The sequence below is a fragment of the Gambusia affinis genome, linkage group LG07, assembly GCF_019740435.1.
Source record: "Gambusia affinis linkage group LG07, SWU_Gaff_1.0, whole genome shotgun sequence".
In the NCBI taxonomy this organism is placed as follows: Eukaryota; Metazoa; Chordata; class Actinopteri; order Cyprinodontiformes; family Poeciliidae; genus Gambusia; species Gambusia affinis.
The window spans coordinates 8,834,608-8,862,596 of record NC_057874.1 but is presented as its reverse complement, the minus strand read 5'-3'; the positions used below and the strand labels follow the sequence as shown (position 1 = coordinate 8,862,596).

The window sequence follows — 27,989 nt, the reverse complement described above, 5'->3', positions numbered from 1 at the left end:
TTTTTACTGATTTATCACACTAAATAAAAAAATATGCTTATAACCTAACAAAATACAAGAAGGTTTTTTTATGGGTATGAATGCTAGTGCAAGACACTGTTTGTTTTGTGTCCATTCCTAAAGGTGGTACATATTGTAGTTGGCCAGAATCCAGTTCGGTAGTCCGAGTCGGGATCTTCTTAACGCTGTCAATAAGAGGGGAAAAAAACAACACCTTTCTTTCCTCATTTGAGCATGACTTTGGCCTCCCACCTCACACTTCTATATTCTGTTGGTGTCGAAAGCTATTTGTCCACACACACCCCGTCTCCCTCAGGCCAAAGGTTTGTGCCGAAAGAAGCAGGAATCAATAGTGGAGGTAGACAAGGCTGTTCTGCATCATCCCTGCTGCACACTTTTTGTGGTTGACGGAAGTCTGAATTGTTTATTATCTCACAGTTTTCGACACCTCCTCCTCTGTCCTTTCAGCTCGTCTTCCTCCTATCCGAGTGGAGGAGTCCAGCTTCTCCCAGGACATGCAGTGGCTTTTGGAGCGCGGCGTGCAGTTTGCCGACGTGGCCTTCTACTCCGGGGATTCTGGGAAAGAACTGGGGTGGGCCCACGCTGCCGTGCTGTGCGCCGTCAGCCCGTACTTCCGACAGCTGCTTCTGGGGCCCAAAGCCAGGTAGAAGACATGTTTGCACACTTGCGGTAGCTTACAGAGCTCTAGTGTAGCTGCACTTCCTGTCTGTAGTGTCTTGTCTGACTCTCGTTGGACAGGGAACGTCCACAGTCACGGTGTGTCTGCAGGGAGCGAGATGGAGGCCCCCATTCGCTGCTCTCCACCTGGGACGGCAGCATTATTGACGACTTGCCCCGGTCGGATGGACACATGACAGGACGACTGACTCGGCTGGTGGTGAAGGACCCCCTGCTGTGCATGTGCCTGTGGGAAACGCTCATGTTTATTTACAGAGGTAAACCCACCCACACTTGTCCGAAGGTCTTCATCTTTGGCTCTGTTTGGGAAATGGGGGTCTGCTATGACCCCATTGAAACACACACACACATATATAAATAAGTATATATATATATATATATATATATATATATATATATATATATATATATATATATATATATATATATATATATAGGACATTATTGTCAGTGAGGCAGTGTTTGTGGTTTACCTTTGACCCGCAGCCTGAGCAAATAGTTGTGACCCCCAACTCCACCCAACATCTAAAAAGAGCTGCTGTGTTGTCTAACGCTGTGGAAGGTGGAAGTACAACGAGGGGGCCGTTACTCAACAGCTCTAAGTAATCCTTTTCGCATGTTGTACAACTGCCTGCACTGTACAACTCCCTATCCGTATTGCCATCAAAAGAGTCAAGCCAGACCAGCAAAGATTCCAATAAACACGAAATGTCAAAGACTCTTCCCAAAACCAGACTTCTCTCCCTCAGTTCCATGAGGACTGGGGAGATCTCTTCTGGAGAAATTCAGGGACAATATTTTGACTGTCCAATGGCTGTGACGTCTCTGTCAACTCCGATTCCCTCTGAGACACGTTCCCCGTCCGGGGAACTCGGTAATTCAAAGACACCGGTGAATGTGCCTTTTAGCGACGACATCTCTGGCTTTGCCAGAATTGTTGAAGCCAAAGCTTCAGCAAAACCTTTAGCTCTGAGGTCAGCCTTAGAAAAAGCTTCCCCAGCCGGGTCAGTTTTTTCTTTGACTGTCCTCTCACGCCTAAGATCGTCGTCTACCTTCGTGTCTCTAGAACCAGTGACGTTGCTCTGACTGGCAACTGTCTGACTTAAAGGACAAACGTCCCCAGCCGGGTCAGTTTGTCCAAATGCGGTACGCTTGTCCGAGGTACTGTCCTTCAAAACCTCAGTAGAGCCAAAGTCTTTGGGTCCACAGACATCCATCGCTCGTTCAAAGCCAACGTCCCTAGCCGGGTCAGTTTGCTCAGAACTACTTCCATCCAAATCCTCTCCAGGAAAGTAGTGATCAAATACCTTCTTCATCCCTGTAGTCACTGCGTATCCAATCCCCCAGCCGAGCGGGAGAAGGAAGGGGACTAGCGCCTTGGAAATACTAAACATCCTTAAGAAGCACAAAGCCTGGCGGGGGAGCTAGCAAAGCTAGTAAAGCATGGTGGGCCGCCAGGCTTATAATACTCTGGGGGAAACCCTGCAGTGGTATCTCCTGTTTAACTAACTATCCTTATTATGCTGGATTCTCTAGAAATGCCGGATAATTATAAAAAAAAAAAACAAAAAAACATTGCTCTGTTCCATTTACTGAATATGGGCTGAGTTGTATTGGAAAGGCTCATGAACCACGTTGGGATACAATCAGTTTATCTAAAACAAATAAGAGAACAACTGTAATCATTTGTACAATCACTCTCAATATTTAGAAAGTCTTCATGATTTCAACTCCCTACAAGATTGTTCTGGATTTTTTCTATTATTTATCTCAAATTTATGCCTTCAACTTGGTTATCAATAAACTCAGTGTGCCGAGTTTATTGATAACAGGCCGATCTTTTCCCATCCATCAAGTCGAGAATGTATACGTTACTATGTTATGACAACACTGTCAGGGTGACTGAGATTTATTTCTCTAAACATTTTAACTTCTCATTTAATTTGAAATTAGTCTTTGAACTTTTGGAGCCATGCCATTATTAAAACAACAGTCATACAGTTTTATAATAAATAATTTAAATCAAAACAACAATATATAGGGTTAGGGTTAGGGTAGCGTTAGGTGAGTTATTCAATTTTAAACTTTAATGAACACTGCCAGGTTACTCTTGTGTTAAAATTTGGAGCAACATGAACTGCAGCTGCAGAGCTGCGACACAGAAGAGCCCCCCCATCCGTTCTGAATAAAAACCCTCTGATTGGCCAAGGATGAAAATTACCCAAACTGAAACCTGGCAGGGGGATCATACGATATGTGCAGGAAGTGCCAAACAGAAAGTGGAAATCAGAAAAGATAAAAGGATCTCTACAACAGCAGCTATCGTGTTCTTCGTCCAAACAAATCCAACCTCAGTGACTACACCTATGGCACAGCGTGGAGGTCACACATTTCCTGCTTCTCAATTCACTGTCATGTGCATGTTTTTCAGCCCTGCTGTGGTGATGTAAACACATTGGTCAGCTGGAGCTGAAACAGGACTGGGAGAGCTGGACTGATGTCCACAAGATGGGAACTCTATTCCACAAGAGCCCTTAGTCATTTCCTACTAATTCAGACGTGACAATAAACGCTGGCTGGCAGTAGGAGGCTGTCGGTTGTCTATTGGGCGTCGTCCAATGGGCCGTTACACCGAGAAGCAGAAATCCTTCAAACTAAAAGCGCTTGGTAAGACACTATAGAGTAGTCATCTGGGAGTCGAAAGATCACGTTAGAAGTTTGATCTTCTTCCCTAGTTCGACAGCTGCGTCTTCTTCGTCTCACTTCAGTTTATCATTTTAGAAATTACTTCAAAAACCGGGACACCGGGGGAAGCCTTTGAAGAAAGGTTCAAGAAAAATCCAAGATATAAAGGTCGTGATCTGATCCTTGTAATGAAGCAGGTTTTGAATTATTACTGAGCCTTATGTCAGAGACGAGGATGTAAACAAGTGCGTGGAGCTGCATGCATTAGAAATTAAGGCACGAATACTCAAAATATGTTCCTAAGCTTAGTTAAAGGCTTCCTCCATATGGTGACATTATGCTTCAGCTGGAATGTGCATGGCCTCTGCAGGGTCTTTGAGGTTTCCCTCTGGAGCGCATAAGGAATGCTGCAGACTTTCTCAACTGATTTGAGCATGCAAAAAGTAACGTAGTAAGACGGCAGTGATTATGTGGCGGCAACATATTTGGGTTCTGGGTGTTGCATGGAGCACCCTGGATGTAGCAGTGTTGTTTTTGTTAGTTTTTTTTTTAATCAATGCCTGCACCTGCCTGGATTGATCACTTGTGTGCTACGAAGTTTACTGTAAGTCACAGGTGTCAAACTCCAGTCCTCCAGGGCCGCTATCCTGCAGTTTTTAGATGTGCCACAGGTACAAAACACTAGAATGAAATGGCTTCATTACCTCCTCCTTGTGTGGATCAGTTCTCCAGAGCCTTAATGACCTAATTATTCTGTTCAGGTGATGCAGCAGAGGCACATCTAGAAGTTGAAGTACAGCGGCTCTCGAGGACTGCAGTTTGAGACCTGTGCTATAAGTGTTTTACATTCCAGCTCCAACGCACATGGTATACAACTCTGGCTTCAACAAAAATGAGCAAACTAAGCAAATAGATTCATTCTGTCTATTTCAAAATAGAAACAAAAACTCTGCGCACAAGTAGATTTCTGTGTGCTGCACTCCCCATGGTAGCACGTTTTGCTCACACATACCTCCAAATTGCACATATAGACTGAAGTCTCAGAGGAGAAAAGATGTTTGTCACGCTGTCAAAGGAAAGTCATCGCAAAAAGCATTTTGTGCCAATGACTTCTATTGGCACAGAGAATTGTACCAGGTTAGGAATGACGAGGCACAGAGAGGCTCTGCCCAGAAAACACAGCTCTCTGCAGAATAGTATAATGCTCGATTAGTTGATGAAAATGCTGATGGTGTATCCTTGCTGACAGTAGCCGCTTCTCCTCTGATCTTAAAATTGTGCAAATCGGAAATACAAAAATACAATGGCTTAACTGAAACGTGCCAATTTCGAAGTAACTCATTTCAGTAAAAAGCTCCGGCGCTAGGATGAGGTGGTGTTTCTGCTGTATCAGAGTTACTGTATTTTGCAAAACTGCAATGGAAACACTTTTTTGCGCCACACAGAAAAGACAAAGAAGGTGGCAGGAAGAGGAAGTGGGATGTTTTATAATGACTTGTCGCGTGATTATGTTTAATGGAAACTTAAATTCCAACATTCTGACAAAGTTTGGCGCACATTTGTAATGGCAGCGTAGCTTGTGAGGCTGAAACTGATGGTGGATGTGCAGAATCCTCCCATAGCTGCTGGAAAGTGTTGCAGATTCGGAAGAAACGTCTCACTGCAGATGTCTTAACAGTGCATCACATTGTTATAGGAAGGTCAGGAAAGCTGGGGGGGAAAAGCCTGCGGCCCAAGTACTTGCTGCACAGTGAGGTCGTGCTTGTCTTCACTTTGAGGTTTGGAAAATTTGCCTCCATCCAGCATAGTTTAAACAGCCTCGGATCTCCAAAATGAGCGACCACGGGGCAGTCTAACTCTGGTGCGAAGGGACCTTATCAAAATCTGGAGAGAAAACCTTACAACGGTGTCAGGCGCCGCGCAAATCTCCTTTTTGCGCAGTCCAACAAGCTTTTTTTGAAGGATCTGAGTCACGGCACGCAATAATAAACATGTGTGAAAGCAGCGCTGGTGCTCTGACACATAAACCCAAGAGGAAGGTGCACACAACATCTGAGCTGGAGAAGGCTGAGCAGAGGGGGAGAGATTATAGAGTGAGCCCGATTCTCTGTGAGTGACTATATGAATAAGAATAAGCGAGCCAGCAGCTGAAATTGGGAGCAGTGTGGGCTTTTGTACACATCTATACGGTGCACAGCCTTGCATGTGTGTGTGTGTGATTTCATAAGAAAAAAGTGCAAAAGGGAAAGCAGTGTGCAGGGTGAAAAATGAAGGTGGCAGAATGTGAGGATGAAACGGGAGTCGGAGAGTTGGAGGAGGAGAGAGTGGGGCGCTACTTTTTCTTGGATTGTGTAAGAAGACGTGTTAGCAACAAGCCGAGCAGCTCAGCAAACCGTCAGGTGTATTGATGTTCAGTTTGGAGCGAGTAGGAAAAAAGGAAAAAGAAAAAAAAAAAGGTGGGAGCTGATGCGCTAAGTGGAATGTGAACGATTTTCACAAAACCTGCGTAGAGACAGAACATGTTGAGCCATGTGGAAAAACATCCCAGTTAACCTTCAACACCGACGGTCCGAACGAGCTGACATCGTATACCGAGCACGTAGCCATGCGTCATCTTGAGTCGGCTAATTGGATGTGAACGGGCGCCTTCTTAGCCTACAGAAACGTTTTGAGCTCAGTGAGAGAAAAATGCTCTTTTGCAGCATGCGTTCGTGGAAGAAACACAGAATTCAACATCTTGTTAGCAAATCAGCTGGATTATTTGTTCTGCTTCAGCCCATTTCACTGCATCGCAAAAAAACAGTTTCCCAGCTCCCCGTTTGAGCATCACACCCACAGTGGGAGCTGCATGCTGTGAGGTTTTGCCACTTGACTGTGTGAGGACAGTCACAGAGGCCATGACTTTGTGCGTGTGATGTTAACACTCTGAGACTCTGTCTCCTTTTGTAGTGAGCGGCTGAATTATTGAAATTGTCGTTTGGATGCAGTTGTGTGGATGTGCATTTTCTGTGCATCTGTATGTGTACGTTTCTGGACGCAGTTAGATTTATGGGTCCAGGTAGGTCCTTGTTAAAACAGCCATGTTTACAGGAGAAAAAGTATTTTCCCCCCCTTATAGATTTCTTGTATTACTGCATTTTTGCACCTAAATGTTTCAGATCATCAAAAAATATATTTTAGACTGTAATAGCATGATTTAATACAAAAATAAGTTTTCAAATAACAGTTTGTCCAAACTAAACTGCGCCTATTTCAAAATTAAATTTTTGCCCCTTTAGTAAATCTTAAATGAATTGAGAGCAATCACAGTTTTTTTTTTTTTTTTTTTGGAAAGCTGAGTTCACACCCAGATCTAAAGAGTCAAGAAATTGTTTAATTAGAACTTATTTAACAAAATGAAAGAGAGTAAACTTTAAAAGCAGCGTGTCTTCCTAAAGGAATTCAAGTGCCAAAACATGGCCAGAACGAGGAACAAAGATTTAAGTGACTTTGAGCGTTCTGACAAGGTCGTTGATGTCTGACGATTTCCTGAGGCATGCAGTTTAAATTCCTTCAGACCTTGTTATTTGAAAGTCACACAGTGGGGGGAAATGAGACAAAAAGCTCGATATAAGAAAACTTGAAAGTTGTGGCATTATTGCTGTGCATCTCAAATGTGATACTGGTTGAAACTGAGCCAAAACTCCTGGTCAATAAAATCTTCGTATCTCATTTTTCAGCATTAAAAATAAATTACGCGTATGCACATTAAGCTGCACGGCACTTGAAATGTCATCTACCAGATTAGTGCATCTTAGCAATTTTTTGTGAGACGATGACTGTGATTCAGTGTATTTTGCAGCTACAGCTTTGATCTATAAATTATTGATTTACTGCCCAAAGTGTGGCGGCAGAAGTAACGTAGGAAATCAGATGAACAGGAGGTGATGTCATCATAGGAGGGAAAAAAAGCAAAAACTTGATGAAACTTAAACTGTGATGTCTTAGAAGAAATAAATAACTTATTTAGTTTTTGCTCAAAGTCTTCCAACATGTTTGGCGTTGGACTGATGTTTTTCTCCAAAGGTCAGTCTATCAGTAGAAAATGATTTTAGAGGGTACCTTGGTTGTTTTCTAAATCAAGGTATGAAAATGATGAATACCAAAAATTATAGCAAACGTCTGCTGAATAAAATAGCACGGAGTATTCAGAAGGAGTCAGTGATCAAAAATCACCACAGGATGGCTGTAAAACATTCGGAGACGGCTTGATGACAACACAAATCATAAACATCCAGCTTATTATTTTTATGTGTTGTCAAATAAAAATTTTTTTTATATTGTTTTGCACAGTTTAAAGGATTTGCCTCCCAGATTAACCAGATTTTATTTGGACGCTAATTTTTCTCTATTCAGATTAGCTCTGCAGCATTATTGCTAAATGTCTTTGAATACTCTGATGTGTCGTTCGGCCTTCTCGCATTCTTACCAGCAGCTCTCTCTCTGACAAAAACAAAGGTGTTTTTTTTTGGTTTCTGGACTCGTCCATGTAACTAACGGCCAGCTACATCGGAAGCTGAAGAGATGAGGGTGAAATGATTTCACCATCATCTAAAATATTTCTCCCGCCTTATCGACATTAATTATTTACATATTTTAAGGGATGAGCTGCTGCAAGGATGAGCCAATCTGTTGCTGATTGGACAATGTTGCTACAGTTAAGATAATGAGAGCATGAACAAATTATCGCCCTAGAAGAAGAGAACTGGGTTAACATCTTTTGAACGTTGCCAAAAATAATTTCCATCTGTCTTGTTGTAGAATAATAACTAGTAACCTGATGAAACAAAAAAACAAATCTCATATTTTCTATTGTTGATATTCGTAGAGCTGGGGATGGGTTGGTTCTCCTCGCCCTCCATTACCAACCAAGATTACATAAAAAGGTGCAGTTTATAAAAAGCTTTGACTGCAAGAGAAAGTAGAGAGTTCGGTGTTGAAAGCATGTGGGCGGTCAGAGCCCAGTGCCAAACAGAGATCTGTGTTTTTCTCAAAACCGCACCCTTACGGAACCAAAAGGTGTGACTGTAGATGTATATGTTTTTTTTTTTTTTTTGTTTGTTTTGTTTTCAGGAGCGTGGGAGTGGGAGCATCTCCAGGAGGCCCTGGAGGAGAAGCTGAAGAATTCGCTAGCCGTGGCTCAACTTATGGAGCGCATACGATCTCTTCTCAGCAGAGACAGGGTCAGCTCCGCTAAACATCGCATTACAGCACACAGAAAAACATCCGTCAACCCTTCAACTCTTCCTGTGTTTTTTTTTTGTGTTTTTGTTTTTTTAAGGTAAAAAAATTCAAAGTACTATATTTTTATATTGTTTTACTCAAGTTGAAAGGAAATATGTGGGTTTAAAATTGTTTTAAGCGATTAAAAATGCAGTCGGTAGTCTGTAGCTACCGCAGCTACGACACAAGTGTTGCAGAGGGCCAGCTTTTGCACAGCAGGGTTTGGCTGTTCCTCTAAAAATACCTCAAGCTCAGTCGAATCAATTCTCCAGTTTTGCTATAGATTCTCGGTTGGGTTGAAATCTTGACTTTGACTGGGTCACTCGCCCAGCTATCCTTTGATCTAAACCACCTACCAAGAAAAAAAGGTGTTTTTTTTTTCTGCAAATGAAAAAAAAAAAAAAAACGTTTTCTGTGAATATCATTTTCCTGCTCAGCAATAAATGAACATGCAACATTTTAATGAAAAGAACAAAACGAAGCAACTGCAACAGAAAATGGATCATCGAAACACTTAATCTAATAATGACAAAGAAATGCGCCAAAGTTTGCTCTTGGGAAAAAGTCACTGAATGTTTTTTGTCCTAATTGGTTAAGAAATAAACCGATACTTTTTTATATCTAACATTTTCTATTCTGCATAGCAGCACAACCTGTCTCAACTAAAAAAAAAGAGGGAAAAGGACACAAATACATGATTTATAAATGTTTATTTGTTTAAAAATGTACTCTTCGAATAAAAATTTCACACTAAACCCTTTAAGAGTCCATTTGCACCCAGTACGGTATATAAACTGGAAAGCCCCTGATTTAGCCCAGTCCGTTGCATTTCTTGCTGTATCTTTAAGGTTGCTGTCTTTCTATAAATGTTGACCAGTTTTCCTGTCCCTGCTGAGTAAAAGCATCCCTCCACAGCAGGATGCTGCCTTTCTTTCAAAATCCCGACACTCTTCCATAAAGCTCCAATTTGTGCATCTAAAAACAACGTAACCCGCCTGTGACTCGTTCTAAAAAGTATTTGCAAAGCAGTGTGCTCTGTATGAAAACAAAACCAGCTATCTAAAGGAATGCATGAAATCCACAACAGAGGTTAAACAGCTGAATTCAATTTTTTTTGAATGCATAAAAAAATGAGTTTATAGTTGCAGATTAAGAGGGCCTTCATTAGGAAGATCAGATCAGCAATAATGCGTCTGTGATTATCATATTTACATAATCAGTGCCTCTAATCACCTCCCAGATACTGTGGGGATTAGCGCAACATCGACACGAGATGTTTTCCAAGAAGCAGACCGCAAGACCTGGAAGGGAGTCGCACTCGCATGGATGCTGTTTTCAGGCGGCCGCATCGCGTCGAGGTTGTCTATATTTAGAAAGCGAGATGACACAATGCAGCAGACTTTTAACATTTTGTTGGGGAGTGAGAACGTGTGACGCGTGGAAGACCTGACCAGCCTTTCTGGTTCTACCTGAGGCAGCGTCTGACGCAGAGTGGCAGAGGGGGTCGTTTACAATGTCCGGCCGTGATTCAGTTCCTCCCTCTGCCAACCTCCTCCTGGTCGTCGGCACGCTCAGGAAACTGGTCAAATCCAGTTTTAAAACAAGCCTCTCTGTGGATTATGAAGTCAAAGGCCTGGTTTCTGTTGCTACGTCCCTCGAATAACGTGCTCATCTCTCTGCAGCAGGGCAGCGTGAGAGCGAGAGGTCTTTGTGCTCCAGCAGACTGATAAAGGTCATGCAGTTGTTAAAAGGATGCTTTATAACTCAACGGTGAACACGCTTTGCACTATGCAAATGTTGACAAAACATTTTTTTATTTTTTTTTTCTCTAGTATTCCTTGTTTCATTTGCAGGGCACTAAACATGTTCCGTATTTTGTACAAATCTGAAAAGTAAGATTTGTACTTACTCAGCCAGCCCTCACAAATGTCACAGTTTGAAAAGAGAAGAAGGAATCTGTGTTAAGCTCCCGATAATGTTTGCCACAACCCATGTAGGGAACACAGCGAACATATGGAAGAACGTGATCACAGGAGGAAAAAAGGAACTGTTTTGATCTGTGAGGATGTTTTTCCTTGAGCAGGGACAAGGACTCTGGTTAGAAATGATTGCATGAAACTAAATATTGGAAAACACTAGAAGAAAACCTGAGGAAGGGTACGAAGGACGGAACTAAAGGATCACCTTCCAGTAGGACTTTTTTTAAGCTGGTGGGGATGAACTACTTGCAGCTGTTCTTATTATGAAAGATCCATCCATTTTCTGTTCACCCTTGTCCCCTAGTGCAATCGGGAGGGTTGCTGGTGTTTATCTCCAGCTACGTTCCGGGTGAGAGGCGGGGTTCACCCTGGACAGGTCACCAGTCTGTCGCAGGGCAACACAGAGACATACAGGACACAACCATTCATACACACACTCACACCTAGGGAGAATTTAGAGAAACCAGATTTATATCTATAAAAACTATTGAAAAACATGCATCTCTTTCTTTCTGGTTAAGAATTATCAACTAGTTTGTTACTCTGGTGTATACAGTTTCAATGAAATACGTAAAAGTTTGCCATACGCTTCTAGGGCTGGAACGCTTCATTGGATTAATCACCATTATTGGAATATTCAACAACCGATTTAGTAATAGATTACTTGTTAACTGCAAATTGCCTTTCGGCTTTTTTGCTGAAAGGCAAAAAATATATAAATCTTGCCTTTAAGATAAAAAAAAACCCCTGCTGCAGTTGTCACCGGTTTAACTCCTGGCCTCAGGCCATTTGCTGCATGTCTTCCCTTTCTCTCTCTCTCTCTCTCTCTCTCTCTCTCTTTCTCTCTCTGCCTGTCTTCCTGTCAAGCTACTAGATCCATAAAGAAAACTAAAAAAAAAAAAAAAAGGCTTAAATGTTTTATTAATAGGTGGTCTGGACGACTGTCTGGTCTGCAATTTTCATTCGCTGTCGGCCACTTGCCGTCCCGTCGGTCTCGGCTCTGCAGTTTGAGTGTGTTTTATTGTAGCGCTGAGTAGAACTGGCAGGAGGGGCCATCTGTATTCTATGAGGGAGGCACAAAAGATGCTCAGCATGTCAATTTTTCCTAGTAACAAGAAGCTGACACACAGCAGAGGAATGCTAACTGAACTCCTTATGGCTTTCTGCTCTCTCTCTCTCTGTGTGTGTGTGTGTGTGTGTGTGTGTGTGTAGAGCTCCAGGGACACGCCGAGTGCACGGGCAGCTCAACTCGGACCCCAGACCCTCGTCAACCTCTTTAATTCCCCTCTTTATTCGGACGTCATCTTCATGGTTCAAGGTGGGCGCAGTTAAACACACGGACTGACAAACGCTGGCAGAGTCTCACACAGCAGGGTGAAGTGAATTATTAGCCCAGGTCGTCCATTAAGAGACAAATTAAGGTAGAACAGTTGAAATGAAAGGCTCTTTCCCACTTCTGTCATGTTTCATCTCCACAAAAAGCTTCTCCTCTCTATTAAACAGAGAAATATACAAGCAAAAGGGCTCACAGCATCGCATGATCAATATTTATCTCATAAAGAATGCAGCGAGCTCCTAGCCATGCACACCTGAGCCAAGTTAAAATTTTAGAGGTCAAAGTATATTTCATAAAAGTATATTTCTGTTGCATAAAACGGAAACTCGCCACTGGCTGTTAAGCGCAGTTAATGAAGTGAATTGGCCCACTGTGACTTTAGAGCCCTTTTGTGATCGTTTATTCCCGTGTTGCTGAAACATGTTTGTTATCAGCGCTAATCGTTTGTCCTCTCCAGTTCTTTACATTACAGGGATTTTTGCCGAAATAAACTGTAAACCCTGCCGACTAATGTGTAATTCAGGAAGCGTGTTGCCCGCCCACCGGGCGGTGCTGGTGGCCCGCTGTGACGTGATGGCGGCCATGTTCAGTGGAAAGTACGCCGAGGCCCGGAGCAGAGTGGTTCCCATCCACGGCGTCTCCTCGGACACCTTTCTGTCTTTTCTGGAGTACCTCTACACTGACTCCTGCTGTCCTGGTGAGGTTACTGCACACAGCCAACCCACAGGTGGAACTCGCATGCTGTTTTTGCTCGATATAATGCAGGGGTGACCAAAGTGGGTCCTCGAGACCCGGCATCCTGCATGTTTTAGTTCTCTCCCTGGTGACACCAACAACCTTTTCAGCATGTCAGTGTTCTTCTTAGGCCTCCTAACGAGCCATCATTTGATCCAGTTGCGTTAAACCAGGGAGAGAACCAAAACATGCAGGATGCCGACCCTCCAGGACCCACTTTGGTCACCACTCATATAAAGACATAATGAGAAATAATAAGTGGCGTAGTTTTAGTTTCACCCGGTTGAAATTTTCTAAAAGAATGCTGTGTTGTTGCGTTTTAGGCAATAAAATGTTTACTTTCTTTCTTTATAAGAAGGATTTGAAAAATTAATGCATTTCTAATATTGAAGAAAAAGGCTTAAGTGGTTAAATGAAAAATCTGTAGAATCTGCCAATTTGTTTTCTCAATTAATGGATTGAATCATTGATAGATTAACCGATAATAATCGCTAGCTGCAGCCCTTGTTTTAGGTTTGATGACTTGTTTGTCAGCTGTTGGCTTCATCACTTCATCACTCATTCTCTGATTGTAGACATGTGGAGATCAGGATGATCATCTGATTTCTTGACAGCATTTACTGACTGGTCAGGATAAACACACGTCTGCCTTTACTTCAATCAGATCTTCTCTCATCTTTCCCGTTTTGAAGAATAACGTGCGTCTCTGTCACCTTATATTCACGCCTCATAAGAGATGGTCGTCGATGAGGGATTTCACTAGACCAATTATTTGTTAACGTGTCATTTTCTCTGAGTAAATGTTCTCAAATTAAAGGTTAGATTGCTCCCAATGTTCACCGTGGGATCATGTTGCTGCCGCTTTTACGCAGCCGTCTGCAGCGCTGGATCTAATAACGAGCAAGTTGTCAATAGACGCTTGATTAGTTTCGTAGCAGAGACCGGAGTCTCTCCGCATGCTGTGGAAATGAGCCCCAGGAAGAAATCGGCAAACAACAGAGGCGTGGATCAGCGTTTCCACCCGGCCCTCAGTCACAAACCTAAGCCTTAAACAAAGACACAGTCGACTGGTCTTATCATCCATCTGTGAGAGCGCGACGTGTTGCCAGCGTCGGTCTCTAGAGACACCGGGAAAACAGCACTGAGCTTAAAATTCAATTAGATTTATGGGGAGGCTTGAAATCGGACCGTGGCATTGCTGCTTCAGCTGCCAAGTCACAGCTCCACACACGTTGTTGTTTTCCACTGTCACACATTTCACTTTCGAGAGCGTCTAGCGGATAAATCACTTGTTGTGACAATGAGATGCTGTGATATTTATGCACCTGATTACAACCTATATGACACGAACTTCAACTGAACAGAATTTACTTCTAAAAATATTGAAGCTTCCTTTGACTTCATTTTAAACTCATCATTAATAATTTCTACTTTTGACTCTTCTTGATCCAGTTTCCACCGCGTCTCTCTGGAGCAGAGCTGTCCAAGCTTTTTTACCGTACATTTGGGCCAAAATTGTCAAGTTGAGAGCACTCTAGGGACGATTTTAAATGTTTTATTAGTCTTGGTGGCTTTTCTTGAGAGGAGTTTGACGGGAAAGTATGTAATGAGAGAGGGGAAGACATGGGGCAAAGGTCATGAGGCCGGGAATCGAACCTGTGACGTCCGCGTCAAGGACTAAAGCCTTCATACGGGGGGTTGTGCTTGAACGCAGCACCCCCACATTTTGTTTTTCTAAATTAAAACTGAACTGAAAGATTTACTTCTTAAGACGTTTGTCGTTTTTATCTTTTCGATAATATACTGAATAGACACTATTTTGATAAAGCAGTCTAATTTTTGTAAAAAAAAAAAAAAAAAAAAAAAAACTGGAACTTGTAAATCTCAGTTGGTCCAATATAAAAACAGAATCCTGCACAATTACTGTGTTAAAGGACAGATAAACATTTTTTAAAGCTTTTGTTGGGTTGGTTTATCGTCTTCACATACAAGCATCGGCCGATCACCCAATCTCCTAAGATTAAGGAAATCTGCGCCAATAAATCAGCTGGCCGGTAAATCGGTGCACAGCTGCTAATGTCCCAGTTTCTCTTTACATTCTGTGATAAAAGGGGATCCAATGAGGCCTGCACCCTTTGCCGTAGAAAAAGAAATTTCTGCCCTCCGTCCAGCTAAATAAAACTAACCTAGAAACATATAAGTTACGCAAACTTCGAAAATAGAAGACATAAATTTTCATATAATTTTACAGTTTTAAGATAAAGAGAAATGCAAAGCTTTAGTAAAAGGATGATGGATGTATTTTCTTCATAATATGGGATGTGTATGGAAAATAATGCAAAACAACCAGATCGTTTACAACTTGAGGACAAAAATCTATTGAAAGAAATTTCACTAGTACTTTTAGTGTCATCCTGTTGCGGAGACTCAAAGCAATTATCGGGTGAAAACACAGGAAACCCCCCCCCCCCCCCCCACTAAAATGTTAATTACAACACATTATTAATAATAAAGGAGCCATTATGGAAGGTTAAAAGAGCCACTGAGCCGCAGGCTGCACTCCACTGGACAGAAAAACAGCAATGAAAATCATGTTTTCTAAACTTCCTGTCTTCCTGAAAGCTTGAGTTTGAAATCAATAAAAAAACAAAAAACAGAACAAATGTGCAAACTCCAGCTCAGCCTTACTGTTATCTGCTGTGAGCCTTGCTCTCTCACAGCCTGAATAATCCACAGGAATATCTTGACATGCTTTTAAATAACTCCTCTGGCTCTTCGTTTAAACACTCCACTGATACTGGCAGCTGCCAACTTTGAACGTTCTCCCAGCTTTAATCATTTTTCACAATACGGATGTTGTTATTCGCTCTGTCCTGGGAATGTTTCTGGATTAAAAAAATTATTGGATTTTTTTTTTCCCATTTCTCAGTGCATCTCTAGTGGGAAGAGCTTGATAGAGGACAAAGGCTTTTAGAGTGACACCACTTGGCACTAGTGTCTGGAAATGAACACATTTCTCTCCGTCAGTGATGTTATGAAAAGCAATATGGCAACTTTGAGGACTCCTATAATTATTGTTTGTCTGCAGGATATCGCAACACATTCATATTGTAAAAAATAAAACTAGACAAAAAACTACATTTATTCCTTAATATCTGGCTTAAATACCCCCAGGACGAGCATCTCTGTTTTCCAGCTTTACATCCACTCATGTCTTCAGGAACACTGAGACCAAGAAGCAGCTCCTGAAGCTGCGGCAGCCCTTAAAATTACATAACACCCCCCGGCGCTCAAGGTCAGCACAAGGTAACTCCACGAGTATCTGTGACAAACAGAGCGCTATCAAAGCAGCGGGGCTAGCACGGCGCTTCACCCAGATAATGCGGCCTGAACATATGAAAGGAGACGTTCCTAACGCTCGTTTGAGCAATTGTGCAGCCAGACATAACAAAGCCTTCTGTGTTTGCTGCTGCTGAGCTGATGGTGCAGCGGCACGTCTGAGGAGCGTTGCAGGAGGAGGGAGAGACAGATGAGGCAAACGGTGGCTGGAGATGAGTAACAGGAAATATCCGCCTGCACTGGCGTAGTTTGAGGAGGTATTTCAACACCATCCGGACGAATTTGTTTAGTTCTTCTTAATTGAATGCAAGAATATAATGTAACGACACAGGAACGTGGTCGTAGTCGCCGACGTCGTAGCCGAAGCCTATGTGTTACGTAATTAAACTTTCGGATGTGATCATGTTTGGAGTCTTTGTTTAGGATTGTTAATGCGTGTCAGGGGTAAATATAGCATTTGAAATTGTATTTTTCTCTATTGCACCAGCTTTGAGACAAAATACAGCAACATAGTGTGGCACCATAACCCACATTTTACTGTAATCACCCTTTCTCCTTAAAAATATCTACTAGAATACGTTTTATGTCTGTACAACATAAAAAATATCACCAGTTAGGACAAAAGATGTTTGTTTTTCGTTCATTTCAGAAATCTTTATCAAGCTGCTATTTGTGGCAAGTCATTTTTTCGCATAAGGAGCCCCAATTTATATTTCATCGATTGAGACGACCCATAAAAAAAAATATGCATATGTATTGTTTATATGATATAAAATCTAAGTATGAACGTTCCTGATGAGCATGTTTGGCTTTAGAAGACGTCAGTGACAGCAGATAAAACTGACCTTCATTTGGCGTGGTAGTAAAAGCTTAATAAAGACCTGCATTAATACAGTGGCATAAATACAATCATATGTTAGGCTCTGATACTACCAAACAAGGCAATACCTGTAATAAAGAAACTGGGTGGTATCGTTTGTATCCCGACGCTTTGGATTCCAGGTCACAACTCTCAGTTCAAGCAGAAATAAAGGTCTTATAAAACTTTCTTAATTTTTTTTTTTTGTTAGTAAACCGAATGTGTAGTCAGATGTTCAGCTTACAGGTGTTCACTCATTTGCCCTGCATTAAAATCAAGGCATGAGAGATTTGTGACTAAGTGAGTCTTTTCTAACCCGCACCTCCGTTACCCCAGGTCATTTTTAACAAACTTTGAAGGACGTTGGACAGATCCATTGGTGTGTGTTTCTGTGTCCAGCCAGTGTGCTGCAAGCCATGGCGGTGCTGGTCTGCGCCGAGATGTACCAGGTGAAACGGCTCCAGCATCTGTGCGAGGTGTGTGTGTGTGCTTACCTACAGAGCATGCCCAGCAGAGAGCTGTCGTCGACGGGGATCAGCGTGGTTCGACTTCTGCGTAGAGCGAAGGTGGGTGCCGGCCGAAGCCGTCGTGTGGCTTGAGAAGAGACAGCCTTCAAGAGTAAAATGCTCTGCTGATCTGCTTTGAATTGCCAGTGCCACAACGCAGAGCAGCTGTACATCTGGCTCCTCCACTTCATCGCCAACAACTACCTGATCTTTAGTCATAAACCTGACTTCCTGGAGCTGTCAGGTCAGTGGGAAAGCTTAATGTTTTCATCCCGGCGTGTCGTCGTGTGAAACGCAGGACGCTTGAAAGTCGCATCTATGATTTATTTCCTTCTTAATTTTTACGCTGCCGCCACCTTGTGAGTGGGGATTTTGTTGAAATGCACAAAAATCAGTGTGACACACTTCCTGTTTTAAGCGTTTAAGTTCACGGAGGTTTTAGCAGAACGACAATGTTCCGTTTCACTTTAGATGATTGATCAATGACTGTAATTTAGAAATGAGTAAATAAAGTTAATAAATCACCCAAAGCTCAGTAGTATGAAGATTTGCTCTCATGCGTTGTGGTTGCCTGTAGCAAAATGCACTAATTACAAGGTCATTTACATTTCAGTACAAACACAGGTAACCTCTGAAATGAGCCCGTCATCCCTTAATAACAATATTGCAAATTGTTTTTTTATAGTGATCATTTGTTTAGAAAAATCTTAATAATAATAATTAGGATTCAAAATGTTTACCATTTAACAAAACCATTTCTAGATCCACCTATTAACGATCCCTGAATTGAACAGTTCTTTGGTATATTTTCAGAAATGAATATAGGCACATTTTGATCCATTTTAATAAAACCTTTTTTTTAAGAGGCGTCTATCTACATAATCAAATCTATTAATACTAAAATTAAAATATGACTCATTTTCAGAATTATTTGTTAATTCTGAAATCACTTACAATGCGAGTCATTTCTGAGCAGCCTCTGCTCTTCTAGGATGCCTCATCAGCAGTACAGAAGTGTGTTTGCATCGTCATTCAGTATAAATTTAGATGAGCTGAACTCGGACGACGAGGCTAAGGAGTCTCAAATCGAACCTCTACAGTCTTAAAACTCCAATCTTACAAATAATATAGCTGCTCATGCAAATTACACCTTACCAAAAAAGGACGTCTATTTTTTCCCGCCCACTGTAAATAAAGGCGGATGGTGGAGTGACATTAATAACCTTCCTGTGTGAAACAGGAACATGAAAAGCTTTTCCTGCCAGCTGATTTGCATCGGTCGAAGCTCGAGACAACTTCTCCGTCGTGTTTCACTCACCTCAGTATAACAAGTTCATGTTTTGGACCCCTGTACTGTAATTTAACTGGGTTCCTACATAGTCTTGAAAAGTATGGGAATTTAAATTTTGTCATTTTGCAACTTTGCATAAAGATGAAAAAGAAAAAAAGAACATGGAGGATGGAAAAACGTTCAAGTGTTGTGTTCATTTATCAGTACATTAACAAATATGGGAAAACTTTAGACATTTTAAATGATATCCAATTAATATTTTTGGATCCAAGTGCCATCCTTTCACACGTCAACCTTGGTTTCTTTTAGAGATTTATTGTTTTGGTAATTACATTTTTAAGGGGCCATTTTTAAGGCCTCTAATGTCCTACGATTAGAGTTTTAATCTCTGACTCTGGTTTTGATGCCAAACGGCATGGAAACAAAATAAACATACAAAATAATAACTTTAAAAAATAAAGATTTGGTATTTAATGTAGGATAATAATTTGGAGATTTGACGACTCTCAACCGTAATGCAGTTTGAAATCAGGACAATGTGACTTGGTTTGGATGCCAGTAAGATAACATAGAAAACAAACTGAATCTATCTGTTTAATAATTTGGAAAATATACAGATAATAAAACCAACTGTTTTCAGTCTCAAAAAATCTTGAAGAAACATAAAGAAAAACTAATTACATTCTAAGAATAACTGGGAAATGTGTAGGAACCCTAAATGAAACCAAACGCAAATAAATGTCCACGGATAATTTGTCTAATTGCTGGAGTTTGTAGCTCTTGTGGATTTACCAGGCAACGACAAAGCGCATAAATCCAGCCTAATTGCACTGAATAATACCAACACTGCGAAGCAGAAAGTGTTTTATTGTGTTCATCAATCGCACAGGACTCAATATGCTACTGGACGGATACGTAAGGGCACACTTAAGCTGGGGACAAATTTTTAGATATTTCATGCTCTTCGGCTTCCACTAAGAACATATTACAGTTAATGTGTGTAGGAGCAATGTAAACATTTCCATATTGTTCTTCTTCCTGGGCCTGCAGTCACATTATTGATGCTTGCAGCTGTAACAGATTCATGCTCTTCATGCCGTCTTTTTTTTTCTTTTTTTTAAAAATCATTTTCAGAGGAGGAGCGTGAGCAGGTGGAGAGGCTCCGCTGGCCGTCCAGAGGATACCTGCAGGAGCTCAGCGAGTATCAGCAGCGGCGGCGCAAACTGCGCAAGTCCCGCTGCTTGGTCATGTGACCACATCTGGAGGCTCCCACCCTGCAGGAAGGGAACAGGGGGCGGGACGGAGGAAAGGAATCAAGGGAGGCAATGACCCGAGTGAGGAGAGGATTGTTGACTGAAACAAAGGTTTGACTTTGTGGAACAACACCGGAAAGGACGAGTTGAGAGACGACGACAACAGCAGGAAATAAACTGATCGGTTTTGGACACGAGTCTCCACTTTTTCCTCCCTCCTTGCCTACAGACTATTGCAACCACGGGCAATACGAAACGACTGATCCTTAAAAACCCAATAGGATTTTAAAAACGACCGTCTGACCTCTGGTCGGAGGCTCTGTGATAGATTATATTTTCTACTGGCAATACAGCGAGCTTCAAAGACGAAAAACGACACTCATCGGAAAACAAACCAGCATCAATTATATGCAGATTGTTCGAAGCTTGTTCCTAATGTAACTTCAGGTTGAAATAAAAAAAAAAAAAAAAGAAGAAGAAGAAAAATAGAAAATCAGGAAGCGGCAGATCAGTTTGGTACAACGCCGTCGGTGTTATTGATTCAGCGCCTTGCAAAAGCAGTCGAACCCCTTAAACCTTTTACACATTGTCACATTGAAACCACAAACCTTCAGTGTGTTTTGATGGCATTTTAAGCGATTGACCAACAAAACAAAAATGAAAGAAACTTTTGGTGGTGGAAAGTAGAAAGGAAACAATATAGATTTAAAAAAAAAAAAAAGTCTAATAAAGTGTGGCATGTGTTTGTATTCACGCCCCCGAGGTAATAACGTGCAACTACAAGCCACGGCTTGTTCTTTCATATGGTGAAAGATCAACACACTCAGAGCACTATTCAAGCCAAAACTGTACCAAAAATAAACACATTTTGCATTTAAGATAATTTTTAAAAAACTAACTTCTTTGTCTGTAAATATGTTCTACCCAGAACTCCTAAAGTGTCACGGCTTTAGCTTCACACGATTCAAATTCTGCAGAATAAACAAATAAATTAAATAAAAAATCTCCTATTAAGCACCTTTTGCACTCATATATGAACGAGTTAATCCAAAATACATCAGCAGTTTAGTCCTAGACTATATGAACCTTTCACATATTGATGTTAGGAAGGCTGTTATTGTATTTTCAGCACTAAAATGTTTATTTTCTTATTTAAATAAGTGTTTTATTTACATCACTTAATGTGTTCCTGTTATTTTATATAAGGGCCTAAGTGGCTGAGTAAAAATCTGCACAAGATGCCAATTTTTTAAATCGATTAATCATCTGAATAACTGATTACTAAAACAATAATTAGCTGCGATTGCAAAATAATTTGAGTTTCTTCTGCCAGTCTTCAATGACTCACAGTTGTCCTTCTTCTGAAGATTTTTTATTTATGTGAATTAAGAGTAAGTGGGCGGGGGGGTGGGAACAAATACAAATTCATGCCATCATTTTTCAAACTCGCGCTCCATTTTGTGTTGGTCCATCACATAAAACCCACCATAAAACTCAATAAAGTTTTGCGGTTGAGACGTGAACAGATCCAGTGTGCTCAGATTAGCTTTTGAGCAGGATCAATCTAATTGCAATTTCGAATTTTACTGCCTGAACACTAAAACATCTCGTCGGGGCGGGGGCAGTAAATTTCATCGTCTCGTTAGACGCAATATCTTTTGATCACAGCTTGGTTTAAACGAGGGCAAAGTCTGAATTTAAATCCTCTAAACAGACGGTGTGAAGGCTGCAAGATGAACTAAAGGTGTTTTATGCACCAAATGTAAACATTAGTCACTATATTTTTTACACTATTATTCTAATCTGTTTAGCTTTAGTTTTTTTTTTACAAAGTTTTTGGTGCATTGGAAACATTGAATAGTCCTTACTGGGAGCATTTTGACCGACGCAAAACGCATCAGATTTCTCAGAAGTGGAATTGAAAAGAATGTTAATAATTAGTACAGGAAAAACCTTGCTGCCTCTGAGTTACGATATTTATTTTATCCTGTTTAATTTGTTCCTATTGTTTCTTTTTAAGCAAGATTATTTTTTAATCATAATGGGATTTATGATTTATGGTGCTGCAATTATTTTTGTAACCTCTTATAGCCTGTGGGCGTTTCCTTAAACGTGACGTAGAGACAACGCGGCTGCGCTAATTTACAGTCGGACTTTTCGCTGCCATTTACAAGTGAAGTGTGTAAGTGAATCTCATCAGTGACCAGTTTTTACAGCTCTCTGTGTATCCCGTTGATTATTATCAATGTATAATAATTAATCACGCCGTCTGTGGCATAGTCGGAACAACTAGCTGAGTTAGATGTTCAGAAACGCAGCCGAGATCCATGTGCCGCCGTCGGTCCCGATGCCACTCGGCGCCCGGTTTCACCTGAAGGCCGCCAAATTAGGCAGCCGACGAGAAGTCCTCCGATAAACCCGAATTCGTGAGCGAAGGCAGTAAATGGCAGGTGAAACTCTGGACTGTGAAACAAAAAGTGGGACCCGGTGAGAACCCGGCGGGGCCTGAGCTGTGCAGACTGTAGACAACACAGTGTCTGACTTTAAATAAAGACTTGTTTTAGAACGAACACGCCGCTGCTCTCTGCGTGGACGGTTGGCTTTTCATTTCCTCCAATTAATCCTGCTGATTGTTGGCCTGTTTTGAACAGCAATGGACAGTTTTACCTACATGGCGCTTAGAGGGGTTCCTAAGAAGTCCAGAAATGCATTTCCCAGGTCTGGTTTGGTATGTGAGAAGAAAACAGTGTGAAATGCCCGATGTTCTACAGTCGAATGAAACCCACTTCTTTGCCAGTGCAAGAGTTCCTTCAACAAAAAAATACCTGCTGCTTGGCTTCTGGGAGAATCTTAAACCACCCAGTTGATGCTCAGTGGCATTAAAGTTTCAGTTTAGCTGGAGATGGTAGTTACTCAAACCACTGCTTAATGTTTTTTTTTTTTTTTGAGCAGTAAGTCAACAGAGGAAGAATTTGTGAAATTCAAGGGGCTGAAATGGGCAATAAATAAACGAGAAACGAGAGAGCAAATGTCACCAAACTGCTGGGGGGAAAGGAAAAAAAAAAAGAAAGAAAAAGTGAAGTCGGCCCCCCGACTTTCTTCAAATTGGTGTCAAACGTTTGTGCAGCAAAAATCTTTTGTTTGTGCTGCTTGGGTCTTGAAGATATTAATGAAAGTTTAAAGGTCAACCAGCCACTGCCACTTTTACTTAATCAAAATGACCTTTAAGCTTTTATTAATACCTTCAAAGCCAAAGCAGCACAAACAAAAAAGTTTGCCGCACAAATGTAGTCGAGCTGATTGACACAAATGTTATCCGATTCGAAGAAGGTGGGGCGATGGGGGTGCTGGTTGACCTTTCATGACCCCTGGAAACATTTCTTCACATCTTTAAAATGATAGCGGCACAAACAAAAATATTTTGCTGCACAAACGTTTGACACCGATTTTGTCTGATTTGAAGAAGGCAGAGGGGCCAACATTTAAATAGTGGGTGAAAAACCTGACATAATAGTAGAATAAATACATAAAGGCATTCACAATTTAAACAAAACGTGCTTACAAAACACATTGAGTTGGGAAAAGTAACATTTTGACAAGACAAAAGTCATAGGAACCATGTGAAGGCAGCAGGAAGACACCAGGTGGAACAAATACAGATTTTGGTACCTGGAAGCAGATCACTGAAGGGCCCCGATAGACTCCAGCATTCCCTTCAGCTTGCCACTCTTGTCCAGGTCTTGCACGTCACTTCCTCCTCCCACACACTTCTCACCAATGAACACCCGTGGGACCTGCAATTTATTTTGGCAATCGTGGGAAAGAATAAAGACTGGTGAACTGATGACAATTACCCACACCCCTTAGTAAAGATATGTCAAAACAACAAAAAAAACAAAGTAATTAAATAAAGTTATAATCTCAGAGGAGGCATGGCATAGAAAAATAAAATAAACAAGAATGGCTTCTAAACCATTTCTGAAAATGATTTGAAGCTTAAACATTGTTTGAGCTGTGACTACCTTTTATTTTAGGATGATTCAGAAGTTTTTTTTACTCGGTAGTCTGTAGCTTTTGGTTTACCTGAGGTACAAATGAGTCCTTGTGTAACGCAAGGGCGTAGATTTGGTCTAAGTTTTGGTGGGACCTTAGAACTTACTGACCAACCCCCCCCCCCCCACCCCACCCCACCCCGACCATTTTTGACCGGGGGTAGGGGGGGCACCACATTGGCTTAATAACCCCCTGCCCCCAACCATAACCATAACTTGATCATACATCTTGTGTATACAACCAGATACAGTCATACTCAGCAGATCAGTTCAAGAACACTTTACTTTTTCCTTTTCAAAATTCAGAAAACATTACAAGTAAGATCAAAAGAAATATCCTCTGGATCTACTGATTATACAACAAACACAATTGCAGATAAGAACAAAAAATGACTTCTTGCACTTCAGGAAAAAGACCAATTGTTGAGATATCATGCATTTAAGAGGAAAAAAAGATTCATAAAATAACAAATAAATCAATAATAAAATAATTCATAATTATTATAAAATAATATCATATAAATTATAAAATATTACATAATTAACAGATCTATTCTACCTCACATTCAGTGGTGACCTTACTAAACACCGGACTTTCCAACAAATGCGTTGCGTGATAGATATCTAACTTATGGGTCCACTCACTGTACTTACAGCCGAGGTAGCGAAATAACTTCCAATGTCTGTCGTCCTTTTCTTTTTTGGTGGCGACATGGTCTCGGAGACTCATAATAAATGTCAAACTCAGAAGGAGACGCGTTCACTTTCAGCACCATGGACCAAGCTTCCGTTCCGCGTGTGGCCAGCTGGCCGCCGCCTGTTGCAGCCAATCAAAGAACGTAGATCCACGTTCTTTGAGCCAATAGCGGCATGGGTCGTCATAGTTCATAACAGCGAATTTTAAAATGAATGCTACCACTGCGTAGTATATTGAAAAAATACATATGATTTTTTTTTATTAATATGGCAAAAATTGGTCGGGACTATTTTATATCCCTTGAATATTGGTCGTGACATGTCACGACCGTCCATACCCAAACCTACGCCCATGGTGTAACGTGAACCCTCCTCAGAAACGCAAACCCTAAAGATGAAACACGTCACTGGGTGGACTTTTACATTAGGGTGAATTTATAAAAACAGATTCACACCTTTTAATAAAAATAAGATTTTATTACAACGTTAAATAGAATAAAATAGTCTTTTCCGGCACCACGTTCCGTACTTCCCCTATTCTTGCAGATTTTTTTTTTTTTTTTTTTTTTAGGAGAAAACGACTCAACAATATTTTAAAATAGTGATAATTATTATTTTTATTATAATATTAAAGTTTTTCCAACAAAAAATAGCATCTAGTACATAAGTTCTAAAAATAAACTTGGATTTTAAATAAAATAAAAAAAATACCAGCGGTTCCGTTTTGTCATGATGATTAATGGATAGAATATAAACAACAGTTAAAAGAGGTTAGGTAGGGAAACTTCTCTTATAAGGATAGATAATGAACTAAAATGCGTTATTTAAAAGGATGAAGAGGGAGACGAGTTTACCGATCGGGCTCCGGTGGTTTCCAGGAAATAGTCCTGGAGGCTGTCCATGTCGCTGCGTCCACTGATGTTAATACACTCCAAATGGCCAGGCTTGAACTGGTATTTGGAGAATACCTCCTGAGCCATGACACAGTAGGGACATGACGGCTTCAGAAAGACCACCACTTTGTCCCCTTTAATCTGAGCATTCACGAACTGCTGCGCCATCTTAATTCTCCTTGTAAACTTCTGGGTTTGTTCTGACGAGGCGTTCAATGTCGTCACTGAGAGGATGATTCTGTTTGAACATTTACGGGTGACGTTGAAGGCGTGAAACTATGGCAAGTATGGCAAGCCGTTTTAACATAAATTCGTTTTTTTGCCGCCTTTATATTCCAGATATCTCAAATTGTCTTATGACTAGACGTTTTTAGCGATTTAAGATATCTCTAATTATACTTTGACTAGACAAAATCCCTATTTGAGATATCTCTAATTACATTCTGACTAGTCGAAATGACGTCAGATTTACCATTGAGTTGTATGGGGACTTCAATTCAAGATATCTACAATGAATTACTATCTGAAATACACATTTCAGAGATCTACAATTAAATTATGACTAGTCAAAGTAAATTCAAGATATCTCGATGTTAGTTCTGACTAGCCATAATTCTAACTAAAGATGTCTCGAATGACAACATCATTCAAGATATCTTAAATTTATTTTTGGATAGGAGATGTGTAGTATTGACTAGTCAAAACTAAATTATAGATATCTTAAGAGCAAATAATAACTAGACTAAACTATATTAAGGATATCCCGAATTGTAATTTTGGCTAGTCAAAATTCCTTTTAAGATATCTCTAAGATATTTTGAATTACACAGCTTTTCTACTTAAGACATCTTAAATTAACATTCTGACTAGTCAGAATGGCATTACTGATATCTTGAATATGTTTTCTGTATAGTCTAAACGTCGCTGTGACCAAAGTCTGTCATATAGTGATATGACATTCATGGACGATCCATTCTTCTGGACTACATCCTATGGGACTGAAGCCTCACTGAGAGCCATTCTTTGTTCTTGGGATGCTCTGCGTAAACTGCAGCAGCTATTATGTTATTTAATAAAAAATATATATAGATTTTTTTAATTGGCAAATAAATAAAACAAGAACATAAGAACGCAGAGCATGCTCATTGCTCTTTGGTTAGGAGGTCTTGACTGCAACACTGCTACATGGCTCCTTGACTGCAGGTTCTCCCTCATCCACCTTCTTTCCATCCCCTTTCAGTTGGAGTTCCTTCAAAATAAATGCCATTACTGGCAAAAAAGTGAAGTTCATGCTATGTTAGGACAGGAGACTAAATGTTCCCATCCCTGAAATTATGGGAATAATTTCTAAGTCTAAACTGTCACAGAGAGTAAACACAATAAAAACATGCTTTATCTGTGGCATTGTTCATTAAAATGGCACATTTTTGATGTATTAAAAGTAAATACGATAGGTACTCTTAAGGGTATTGTATTAGCGATTAGGTAATGCATTCAACAAGTACTTTTACTTTTAATACTCAAGTATTTCTAAAAGCCAGTACTTTTTTTACTTTTACTCAAGTAAAAATGTTAATGTGGTACTTCTAGAGTATATTTTTGTCTGTGTATTTGTACTTTTACTTAAGTACATTTTTTGAGTACTTTCTCCACCACTAAGTCACCGTGATAGCCCACCTGCTGCTGGTAGCATTTTGGCTAATTTTAACTTATAAACTAATGTTTGCATATTTAATAGCGTAAGTCTACATTAACATAATGGCGTAAGCCCTCACACTACTGGTAGCATTTAGGTTATTTTTGTTTCCATGAAAAAGCTGCAGCTTTACATGCTAAATGGAGTACATCAATGCAAGTCAACAGTGGTGATAGCCCACGACATAATTTTAGCTAACTTTACTTCTTTACCCACCCGATGAGAGAAGACATGAGCAGACAGATTTCTGTCTGTAAATTTGCCTTTTGGAAGAATTAAATTTTAGAAGAAAACGGCTTATAGTAAGTAAAACGAGGCAGATTTACAGCTGCAATCATTACATTTATTAAAAGACATTTTTTTGTCGGTTGAGAGTGACCAAAAGCGATTTCAAGAAATAGATTTTTATATTGTATATATAGATATATATTTTTAAAAGGTTCCTCCACTTTACGTAAATGTAGAAGTTTTGAGACAACACCCGAGACGTTTGATGCACTTGGACAGCATGGATTTTAGCAGATGTTCTGGTCAGTTTCCTAAAGTTTGAAGAAAGTACACATCTTTGAGGAAATATTTTCCATATACAAAGCTTTTGGCGTTACTTCAGAATAACCTAACAAGTGGCTAATGACCAAGCCCAGAAGTTGGGGTAAGTTCAGAATGTCAGAAAAGGCATCTGACATTCTAAAAATGACAAGAGACATA

General features: G+C 40.5%; 2 protein-coding genes across 4 annotated transcripts in view; one reads left to right on the top strand and one right to left on the bottom strand.

Annotated features, from left to right (window-relative positions):
* Positions 1-19,960, top strand: part of rhobtb3 (Rho related BTB domain containing 3) — a 29,473-nt gene extending 9,513 nt beyond the window's left edge. For 2 of the 3 annotated variants that reach the window (XM_044122826.1, XM_044122825.1), the window contains exons 6-13: positions 469-664; positions 760-956; positions 8,497-8,606; positions 11,838-11,943; positions 12,485-12,658; positions 17,294-17,460; positions 17,548-17,644; positions 19,826-19,960. In XM_044122826.1, coding sequence (XP_043978761.1) covers positions 469-664; positions 760-956; positions 8,497-8,606; positions 11,838-11,943; positions 12,485-12,658; positions 17,294-17,460; positions 17,548-17,644; positions 19,826-19,944 — 1,166 coding nt within the window. In that variant the 3' untranslated portion in view covers positions 19,945-19,960. The remainder of the gene's footprint in view (positions 1-468; positions 665-759; positions 957-8,496; positions 8,607-11,837; positions 11,944-12,484; positions 12,659-17,293; positions 17,461-17,547; positions 17,645-19,825) is intronic. The other variant, XM_044122827.1, reaches the window with a different exon arrangement.
* glrx (glutaredoxin (thioltransferase)) lies at positions 19,539-25,831 on the bottom strand. Its single transcript, XM_044122832.1, has 3 exons — positions 25,547-25,831; positions 23,614-23,738; positions 19,539-19,965 (listed from the first exon to the last, which is right to left on the bottom strand). Exons 1-2 carry the CDS (start codon positions 25,751-25,753, stop codon positions 23,625-23,627), a joined length of 321 nt encoding a protein of 106 aa, XP_043978767.1. The 5' UTR covers positions 25,754-25,831; the 3' UTR covers positions 19,539-19,965; positions 23,614-23,624.
* Between the last annotated feature and the right edge of the window lie 2,158 nt (positions 25,832-27,989).